This window comes from Pongo abelii, chromosome 6 (assembly GCF_028885655.2).
Source record: "Pongo abelii isolate AG06213 chromosome 6, NHGRI_mPonAbe1-v2.0_pri, whole genome shotgun sequence".
Lineage (NCBI taxonomy): Eukaryota > Metazoa > Chordata > Mammalia > Primates > Hominidae > Pongo > Pongo abelii.
Window position 1 is genome coordinate 22,374,281 of NC_071991.2, and position 11,310 is coordinate 22,385,590.

At 45.3% G+C, this 11,310-nt stretch overlaps 1 protein-coding gene across 2 annotated transcripts in view; it reads right to left on the reverse strand.

Moving 5' to 3' along the window:
* VKORC1L1 (vitamin K epoxide reductase complex subunit 1 like 1) overlaps positions 1-10,543 on the reverse strand; it is a 90,292-nt gene extending 79,749 nt beyond the window's left edge. For both annotated transcript variants that reach the window (XM_024250148.3, XM_024250147.3), the window contains exon 1: positions 10,051-10,543. In XM_024250148.3, coding sequence (XP_024105916.2) covers positions 10,051-10,385 — 335 coding nt within the window. In that variant the 5' untranslated portion in view covers positions 10,386-10,543. The remainder of the gene's footprint in view (positions 1-10,050) is intronic.
* Positions 10,544-11,310: the final 767 nt, after the last annotated feature.

Genomic DNA, 11,310 nt, shown 5'->3' on the forward strand with positions numbered 1-11,310 from the left:
TGCAATGGCGTGATCTTGGCTCACTGCAACCTCCACCTCCTGGGTTCAAGCAACTCTCCTGCCTCAGCCTCCCGAGTAGCTGAGATTACAGGCATGCACCACCATGCCCGGCTAATTTTGTATTTTTAGTAGAGACGGGGTTTCACCATGTTGGTCAGGCTGGTCTCCAACTCCTGACCTCAGGTGATCCACCCGCCTCAGCCTCCCAAAGTACTGGGGTTACAGGCGTGAGCCACTGCACCTAGTCTATTTTGTTTTATTTTCTTGAGACAGAGTTTGCTCTGTCGCTCAGGCTGGAGTGCAGTGGCATGATCTCAGCTTACTGCAACCTCCGCCTCCCAGGTTCAAGTGATTCTCCTGCCTCAGCCTCCCAGGTAGCTCAGACTACAGGCACCCACTACCATGCCCGGCTAATTTTTGTATTTTTAGTAGAGATGCGGTTTCACCATGTTGGCCAGGCTGGTCTTGAACTCCTGACCTCAGGTGATACATCCGCCTCAGCCTCCCAAAGTGCTGGGATTACAGGCATGAGCCACCGTGCCTGGCCAACTTTTTATTTTAAAATTACTATAATTATAAATCACAGGAAGGTACAAAAAAGTACACAGGGAGGTCCCAAGTACCCTCGCCCAAATTCCTCCAATCCCGAGTTTATTCAGGTTTCACCAGTTTTGTATGCAAAATGGGACTTGAGTCTGCTAGGATTTATATGCAGTACGTGTGTGTGTGGTTGTATGAAATTTTTATCACATTTGCAGCTTTGTATAATCACACCTGAGACACAGAACTGTTCCCTCCCTACACAGCTCCCTCATGCTACCACTTTATAACCACACCACCCCTCACCTCCCATTCCTAACTCCTAGCAACCACTAAATCTGTTCTCCATCTCTGCAGGTTTGTTATTTCAATAATGTTACATAAATGCAATCATACAGTATGTAACCTTTTAGGGTTCTCACTTGTTTTCACTCAGTATAACTCTCTTGAGATAACCTGGCAGTACAAATCAGTTGTCTCTAATATATTAAAATTTAGCATGAGACGCATTTGAGTGTGTATAAACATTTATTATATTTTAAAGTTTAAAACATTAAAATGTGAATCAAAAGTGTATGAAATCCCTGTTTCATTGACAGAGAACAGGGATTCTGAGACACAAATTTTGAAAACTGAGAATCTAATACAAGCCTAGTACAATGTAGTACAGGTTGAGTATTCCTTATCTGAAACACTTTGGAGCTGAACTACTTTGGATTTAGGATTTTTTCAGATTTCAGAATATGTGCATTATATACCAGTTGAGCATCCCAAATCTGAAAGTCCAAAATCTGAAATGGTCCAAAATCCAAAACTTTGAGTGCCAATATGACACTCAATGGAAATGTTCATAGGGGCATTTCAGATTTTGGATTTTCGGATTAAGGATCCTCAGCCTGTACAGTAACTTTATAGAAGAAAAGCCCAGGACTCAGTGCTATGTCTTATCAGTGTTTACAAGAGTACATGGTTTACAAGAACGCCTGGTTTTGCACTTGTTATGGGCAAGATCTAGATTCTGGTTCTTTCCCAACCCAGTTGAGTATGTTACATTCAAATATGACCACTTGCTATTCTTCTCAAATGACCACAGTTTGCTACCCTTTCAAGTTTTTCCTAATGATTGAGGAAATGAACTCCTCTTAAATTCCCAGATCTGTGTGGCGCTTTAGCTAGCACCCACACCTCAGGTCCAATTCTCCTGTCTTTATATGCAGCAGGTCCACATGACAAGGCCTCTCTCAGAAAAAGCTACCCCAACCTAGGACAGATTCAAACAAACTCTTTTCCCTCCCCCTCCCTCCATGTGCCCAGAACCCCTTTCTCCTTCCTCCCTAGGCTAACCTGCTAAGTCTTCCGGACAGCTCACTATACTGTCTATCTGTTAGCTAACTGGGTGTGACAAACCACGTCCTCACACCTTAGAAGGCAAACACTCCAGGAACTTACTTCTGGAATACCAATACCTTCACAGTAATTTCCCTGCCTTTCCAAAGAGTGCTCTAAACAGGTAAAAGCTGTAATACAAACTCTATATATTTTTGTCACACAGATACAGAAACTGGCACCATTGTTTGCATATTTTAAAAATCTGGTTGATATGGTTATCACTCTATCAATGTTAGATCTAAATGGAATTTAAAGTAATGGTAAAAGGCTGGGCATGGTGGCTCACACCTGTAATCTCAGCACTTTGGGAGGCCAAGTAGGAAGACTGCTTGAGGCCAGGAGTTTGAGACCAACTCAGGCAACAAAGTGAGACCTCGTCACTATGAAAAATAGAAAAAATTAGCTAGGGTGGTGGGGTGTGCACCTGTAGACCCAGCTACTCAGGAAGCTGAGGTGGGAGGATCACTTGACCCAGGGAGGTTGAGGCTGCAGTGAGCCATGATTGCACTACTGCACTCAGCCTGGGGAGAGAGAGTGAGACAATGTCTCAAAAAATGAAAGAAGAAAGAAAAGAAAGGAAAGAAAAAAAAAAGGAAAGGAAAGAAAAAGAAAAGGAAGGAAGGAAGCAAGGAAGGAAGGAGGATGGAAGGAAAAATAAAAGAAGGAAGGAAAAAGAAAGAGAAGGAAGGAAGGAAGGAAAAGAAAGGAGAGAGAAAGGAAAGGAAAGGAAAGGAAGGAGGGAGGGAGGGAAAGGAAGAAAAAAAGAAGGGAAGAAAGGAAGACAGAGTAGTGGTAAAGAGCTTGGACTCTTGAGCCAGACTGCCTGGGTTAGAATCAGGCCCCTGCCACTGTACTACCTGGATCAAGTGTTAGTCTGCGTGGCTCAGTTTTCTCACCATTTTATGGTGATAAAAGCTACCTGCCTCATGGGACTGTTGAGAGACTTCAATAATATATGCAAAACATTTAGAACACTGCCTAGCACATAGTAGCATTATCTGTAAGTATTAACATTTATCTCTACTACAGTCCAGATTCACTTCCTTGTGATATTTCTCTATTCCTCTTGGACTCTTTTCAGTTCAACCTGCTTCTGAAATTTCCATACCAAGAAACAATGATAATGTTAAGAATTTTATTTCTGAAATTTACCTTGGTTAGTCAAAACTACTAGAACAAATTCTCTTTTACGTACTAGCAGTTATTAACATTTCACTAAATACGAACACAAGCATTTAAAGTATGGGAGCAATGGAACAAATGCCAAGCAAAAAGCAGGCTATCAATCAGGACGCATACGTGATACTCCCATGTTAAAAAAAGGGAGGAATCATATGGTCACATGGATGTTTGTCTATGTGTCAAACGGCTCTGAAAAGTTTCACAGCGGTCTCCTGAGAGGGAGAACTGTCTGTTTGGTGGAAGGGATATGAAGGAGACTTTTCACTGTACATGCTTGGTTATCTTTCAAATCCGAAGCAGCGAATGCATTACCTAGACAAGAATTTAATTTTTTTTTTTTTTTTTTTTTTTTTGAGACAGAGTCTTACTCTGTCAACCCAGGCTGGAGTGCAGTGGCACGATCTTGGCTCACTGCAACCTCCACCTCCCGGGTTCAACTGATTCTCCTGCCTCAGCCTCTTAAGTAGCTGAGACTACAGGCGTGTGCCACCATGTCTGGCTAATTTTTTTTGTATTTTTAGTAGAGACGGTGTTTCACCATGTTAGCCAGGATGGTCTTGATCTCCCGACCTCATGATCCGCCCACCTCGGCCTCCCAAAGTGCTGAGATTACAGGCATGAGCCGCTGCGTCCAGCCAAGAATTTAATTTTTAAAATGGGGGTGCAAAGGGGACTTTAAATAACTACTCTGGAAGCCAGGTGTCAAGTCTCAAAATTTGCTACTACCTGTGCTATCTTAACCTCTGAGTCTCAGACAAAGCAAGGAGCAGTAAATACTCCTAGGTTCTATTTTTTTTTTTTTTAAGACAGAGTTTCCCTCTTGTTGCCCAGGCAGGAGGACAGTGGCACGATCTCGGCTTACTGCTACCTCTACCTCCCGGGTTCAAGTGATTCTCCTGCCTCAGCCTCCCGAGTAGCTGGAATTACAGGTGCCCACCACCATGCTCGGCTAATTTTTTGTGTTTTTAGTAGACAGGGGGTTTCACTATATTGGCCAGGCTGGTCTCGAACTCCTGAACTCAGGTGATCCACCCACCTCAGCCTCCCAAAGTGCTGGGATTACAGGCATGAACCACTATGCCCAGCCGTAGGTTCTATTCTAATTCTAAAAGTTTTATTATCTCAATGGGGTAGTAAATAGATGGTACTTTTTTTTTAAGATATGGGAGAAGTAGTAATCCAACATTTTGTAAAATAAGGCAACTTTTTTATGGACTTGATTTTCAAATGCAGTGGACCCTTGAACAACACAGGTTTAAGCTCCGTGGGCTCACTTATATGCGGATCTTTTTCAACCAAATGCAGACCGAAACCTGTATATATGGAGGCCCAAATTTTCACATTCAGGTTCTGCAGGGCCCACAGTGGGGACTTGAGTATGCCAGGATTTCAGTAAAAACAGGGGTCCTGGAACCAATCCCCTATGGTATATGTTCTATACATTGGTTCCAGGACCCCTGTTTTTACTGAAATCCTGTATATGTATAGAACATATACCATAGGACAACCGGACTATTTTTACAGTTTTAAGAAACATAGATTTGTCAAGCCTATTAACCTTTCCAGATCATTTGTACTATTCTTACATAGAAACCCTTCTTAGAGGGGGTCTAATATATAGAAAATACCTACATAGACTATTCTGCATATTACAGCCGGACGCAGTGGCTGATGCCTATAATCTCAGCACTTTGGGAGGCTGAGACAGGCAGATCACCTGAGGTCAGGAGTTCAAGACCAGCCTGGCCAACATGGCAAGACCCTGTCTCTACTAAAAATACAAAAATTAGCCGGGCATGGTGGTGGGTCTGTAATCCCAGCTACTTGGGAGGCTGAGGTAGGAGAATCGCTTGAAGCCGGGAGGTGGAGGTTGCAGTGAGCTGAGATCATGCCACTGCACTCCAGTCTGGGTGACAGAGCGAGATTCCATCTCAAAAAAAAAAAAAAAATTCTGCATATTAGTTTCTCTTGCACAACTTCAAAATTGTTTTAAATGAACACGTCTTTATACTATGCCATGAAGTCAGCAAAAAACTACATTAAAACAATTAATGTTTAAACGTATAAACAAGTATGTACAAGAAACTTAAAGGCATTTATTATCAAACTGAAAAAAAAAGAACATCTCCAATCAATGGTAACAACTATAACTGAGGACAGGCTTTATTTCAGAAACATACATGTATCACTTTTCATCATAACACTAATCTGGCAAAGTAGGTTTTTTTGTTTTTCTTTTTTTGAGACAGGGTTTCTCTCTACCACCCAGGGTGGAGTGCAGTGGCACCATCATGGTTCACTGCAGACCTCAGCCTCTCAGGCTCAAGTGATCCTCACACCTCACCTCCCAAGAAGCTGGAAATACAGGCATGCGCCACCATGCCCGGTTAACGTTTGTATTTTTTGTAAAGACACGGTTTTGCCCTGTTGCCCAGGCTGGTCTGAAACTCCTGAGCTCAAGAGATCTGCCAGGTGTCAGCGTCCCAAAGTGCTGGGATTACAGGTGTGAGCCATTGCATCAGGCCCTAAGTAGGTGTTAAAATCCCTATTTAACATAAGAAACTGAGGCACCATGAAGATAAGGCCACAAGTCTAAGAACTGGGAGAGGTGGAAGCCCACCCAGATCCCTTAGATTTGAGCTCAGTGTACCAAACCAAGGGGGCAGGGACTGCTAACTTAATGTTAGCTGGCAGGCTGGTGCAGGTTTGCAGCAGAGTTTTCACCGATTTATGGGAAAACAGGAAAAAGTAAGGACACGAAAGTAAACTTTTGTGTTTTTTTTTTGAGACAGAGTCTCGTTCTGTCACACAGGCTGGAGTGCAATGGCGCGATCTCGGCTTACTGCAACCTCCGCATCCCACGTTCAAGTGATTCTCCTGCCTCAGCCTCCCGAGTAGCTGGGATTACAGGTGCATGCTACCACACCCAGCTCGTTTTGTATTTTTAGTAGAGACAGAGTTTCAGCATGTTGGCCAGGCTGGTCTGAAAGTAAGCTTTTCCATATAGCTAAATGATTCCATTTAAAAATCTTTTATTCTGAGAGATTCTGTTCTTGCAAATTGTTTGAATGGAAATATCTTTTTGTTAAATGAAATGATGGTGACAGGGATAGTGTTGTGTTATTGTTTTTATTGCCTGTACCTGGTGGAATTGAAAAATCAGCATTTCTATTGTAGCCTACTAATTTCAGTGAAATATTTCTTTAGAAATATAAAATCTGGAACTTTCCATCATTATGCCTCCCCAAAATAATAGAGGACTTTACACACAGATAGCACCTGCCTCTCAAGATTCTCTCATTAATCTCTACCTTATTGTGTTTGGATTAAGACATTTAGGGATTGTGAAATGAGAATAAAGTGAGTTTGAGCAATCCAAAACCACATGCTGACTCTGGATCCTGGAAGATGACTTTCTTCAGAATCTTTATCTGTTAACTTTCCTCTGGGCTCAAACTTTCTTTTCCTAAAAGAGTCACATATTTGAGTACTACTGCTACACGGCAATCACTACTCAAAAGAAACTAACTTGAGGTGTCCAATAATCAGCTTTCATTTAAAGTCTCTTTCAGGCTAGACGCGGTGGCTCACATCTGTAATCCCAGCACTTTGGGAGGCCGAGGAGGGCAGATCACGAGGTGAGGAGATCGAGACCATCCTGGCTAACATGGTGAAACCCCATCTCTACCAAAAATGCAAAAAATTAGCCGGGCATTGTGGCGGGCGCCTGTAGTCCCAGCTACTCGGGAGGATGAGGCAGGAGAATGGAGTGAACCCGGGAGGTGGAGGTTGCAGTGAGTCGAGATCACGCCACTGCACTCCAGCCTGGGCGACAGAGCAAGACTCCGTCTCAAAAAAAAAAAAAGAAAAGTCTCTTTCAGCTTGACAAAATAAAAACTTTCAATGATGTTTTGTCTACGCACTTCCAAAAGAAAATGAGTCTATATATGTACATATATGTGATTATATATGTATATATACATATGTGATTTTGATCGGCCTGCTTATAAACTACCTGCAAAACAAGTTGATTTGTAAATTCCTTTATTAAATGAGTAGTTTATAAGCTACTTGATTTTTGCAAGTAGTTTATAAACAGGCTGATCAAATTGAACAAATTTCTTAATTTCACTGTATACATGGCAAATAAGTTATTTACTCTTCTTATTAGCAAATCTTATTTTTACCTACCCTCCTTTGGCAAGCAACTAAGTTAAACTATTTTATGTCCACAGCTACACAATGAAACATCACTTTCAGTCACAACATATTAAATTCACATTTAAAACTATAAAGAGATCCAGTTACCTTTAGTCTTACATGTACTTATACATACTTTTAATATACTACTTGATGTTTTATGCACAAACATGCAGCTCTTGCAGGATATGAGAATATTTACAGTGTATGCTAAATACACTTTTTTAAAGAAAAGCCAATTTTTAAAAATTATTTATTTATTTATATTTTATTTATTTATTTATTTGAGATGGAGTCTCATTCTGTTGCCCAGGCTGGGGTGCAATGGTGTGGTCTTGGCTCACTGCAACCTCTGCCTCCCAGGTTCAAGCAATTCTCCTGCCTCAGCCTCCCGAGTAGCTGGGACTATAGGCACATGCCACCACACCCAGCTAATTTTTGTATTTTTGGTAGAGACAGGGTTTCACCATGTTGGCCAGGCTGGTCTTGAACTCCTGACTTCATGATCCACCTGCCTCGGCCTCCCAAAGTGCTGGCATTACAGGCGTGAGCCACTGTGCCCGGCCAAGAAAAGTCAATTTTAAGCACTTAAGCAGGCCAGGCGCGGTGGCTCATGCTTGATTCCCAGCACTTTGGGAGGCAGAGGTGGGCGGATTACCTGAGGTCAGGAGTTCGAGACCAGCCTGACCAACATGGTGAAACCCCATCTCTACTAAAAATACAAAAATTAGCTGGGCATGATGGCGGATGTCTGCAATCCCAGCTACTCGGGAGGCTGAGGCAGGAGAATCACTTGAACCCGGGAGGCGGGGATTGCAGTGAGCCGAGATCATGCCACTGCACTCCAGCCTGGGTGACAAGAACAGGACTCCGTCTCAAAAAAAAAAAAAAAAAAAAAGAACTTAAGCATATAGTAAGCACTCTTTCCATGCCCCAATATTAAAAGGTCCATTTTATTATAGACTTGTTTCAAAAAAAAAAATCTAAAATTGGTAATAATTCTGCTTAAATTCCATATTAAACTAGGATCAAAAGTCATTTTTAGTTCTTCTTGTTTGTTAAAATACTCGAAATGTGCTGCTGCATAATGTTTTCCTTAAATATTTATTCATTCAACTAACTTTGGGTGGAAGGTACTTGTAAGTTTAAAAGTCCTTTCTGAAAGTTGAAATAACATAACAGTGTTTGCATAAAAGACACTCAATGTTCTCAAAGTGTATCTGAGAGTCTAATCAGCCTATTAACTTTGTTCTGAATAACCAACAACAAATGTGAGCTTTTTGTCACATCTATGTATTTTCTCCTGTAAACTGATACCTACATTTTAAATGCATTTTTAAAATGTTTCATTTGGCCCTATGACAATTATTTACCCTCTAAAAAGCGACAGGATTTTGGTTTAAGAGCAAATGAGACAGAGTACCTGGTCCATGAAAAAGGCTAAGTGGAAAGATCAGCTCCCTGAAGTTTGTAACCAATAACAAGAGAAACTCCAGTGCTACCTTGTTCATGTAATCAACAATATATGAGTTGAAATAAACTAGTGAGCTATACATTTCTGATATATACCAATTTACCAATCAACAGGAGGGGAAGAAATCGCTCAAATGTGACTACTGTTAACAAACATCTAAATATCAGACATAGTCTCTATTAAAATGGTAACGCATCCATTTTGAAATCATTCCTTCGACTTTTGTTATGTTTTTAATCGCCCCATTAAAAAAAAAAAGCAGCCACTTTTAAAATGTAAATTCCCCCCTTTTTCAAAGTAACTTGCCTAGGAAAATGTAATACATTAAAATAAAACATAACAGACAAACCAATTACAACATTAAAGAAAAAACTAAAATGATCAGTAACACAAACCAATCGCTCCAGTTTAGCAAAGGGTGTGTTTTTAATCTGTTGTGGGTATCCTATTATACTAATAGGCAACAACGTTTAAAAGTCATCCCAATGCCTAAAACACCACCATATACATAACATACTTGTTCTGTACTCCAATGAAGCTTAAACTAGACCCAAACTCACACCATTTCCTTCTCCTGGCACACTGAAACATACGAGAGGGAATCCAAGAAATCAGATATGTTAAGTGCCGGTATCTTCTTCCAGAGTAGGGTCAAATTCGTGTTTGCCAGCAAATGTCACCGTCCCAGTAAGTCTGCAAATTCTCACTAGCGCTGGAGTACAAAGAGGCCTGACCACGGAAACACCTGTCCTAGCACCAGGAAGACAGTGGGAAACGCAACCCCCCTGTCTCCGCGCCGGCCCCAAAGCCTCGGCTGCAGCGATCAGGGGGACAAGAGGTTGCCGCTGGTCTCACGGCTGCGGCGGACAAGGTCCCACACCCCCGGCCCGCCTCCTGAGAACCAGGAAACCTGTCAAGCCAGCCTGGACCCACCCTCCGCAGCCCCCTCGCGCTTCTGCACAGCCCGGCCCCAGCCCGCCCGACCGCTCCGCGTCCGCCCCGGCCTCCCGGCTGCACTCTGCCACCTCATCCCTCCCCGGCTGCCTCGCGGCCCCGCCACCTCCGCCCCGCGGCCTGGGCTCAGGCCGCCCCCCGGGCAGGAGAGCCCCGCCGCCCCCCGCCCGGCCCCGACCGGACCCCGTCAGTCCCCCAACGGCCCGGTCCCCGCCGCCCCCAGGCCTGAGCTCCCGCCGCGCGCTCCCCACCCCCAGACTCCGCCCTCGCCCCGCTCGGCCGCTCCCGGCCCACTCCCCCAAGCCGGCTACCTGGAGGCAAGGGCGGCGGAGCACTTCACCCAGGGCCCCAGGTCGCAGAGGGCCCGGTGCTCGGGGTCCCGCTCCTTCTCCCGCTCCACGTGGTAGGCGTAGATGGAGAGCAGTATTCCAGCAGCGCACACTGCATACCGGGCCACCCGCTCCCACCGCGGCACCGACACTCTCAGCAGGACGGGCGCCGCCATCTTCCCGCCGCCGCCGCCGCCGCCGCCTCCCTCCGCCTCCACCTCAGCCGCCGCCGCCCGTCGGGGCCCGACCCAGCCGCCGCCACTGCCACCACCGCCTCCGCCGCCGCCGCCACCACCGCCGCCGCCGCCGCGCCCCATTGGTTCGGTAACCTGCTCCGGGCCCCGCCCCCACAGGCGCGCGGCCCAACCGCCCCGAAAGGAGTGAGGCGGACGGGGCGGGGAAGGCGCGCGCGGGCGCGGAGGGAGGGGGTGGCGTGCGCAACCGCCGGGGAGGCCGGATCGGCGGGCGGAGACTGAGGCGGTGCGGCCCGACGCGCGCGAGGGGTGGAGCCCGGGCCAGAGAGGGGCGGGGAAGGGCGGGGCCAGAGAGGGGCGGGGCCAGAGAGGGGCGGGGCCAGAGAGGGGCGGGGCCGAGCGGGCCAGTGCGGGAGGGACTTAGAGGAGCGGTGTAACTAGCACATTGCAAGGATGCCACTGTGGGTTACTGGGCGAACCCTCGGCCCCTCCCTCTGGGGATGGCAATCAATTGCCATCCTTTTTCCCTTTTTCCTTGTATATTTCTGACCCAATCCAAATCAACCCTGGCCAATGCTTGGAGCTCCAGAGCCACACTCCTATGACCTGATCTTCCCACCACCACCCCCGGGGACTCTCTGTTCGACCTATGCAAAACTTTTTTTTTATGTGCAAAACTGTGTTTTAAATTTAAAAACTATTTTTAAAACATGATTTATAGGCCGGGTACGGTGGCTCACGCCCGTAATCCCAACACTTTGGGAGGCCGAGGCTGGTGGATCACTTGAGGTCAGGAGTTCGAGACCAGCCTGGCCTACATGGTGAAACCCTGTCTCTACTAAAAATACAAAAAACGAAACAAAAAAAAATAGCCTGGTGTCGTGGTGGGCGCCTGTAATCCCAGCTACTTGGGAGACTGAGGCATGAGAATTGCTGGAACCCGGGAGGTGGAGGTTGCAGTGAGCCAAGATCATGCCACTGCACTCCAGCCTGGGCAATAGAGTAAGAGTCTCAAAAAAAAAAAAAAAAAAAAAAAAAAAGATTTACG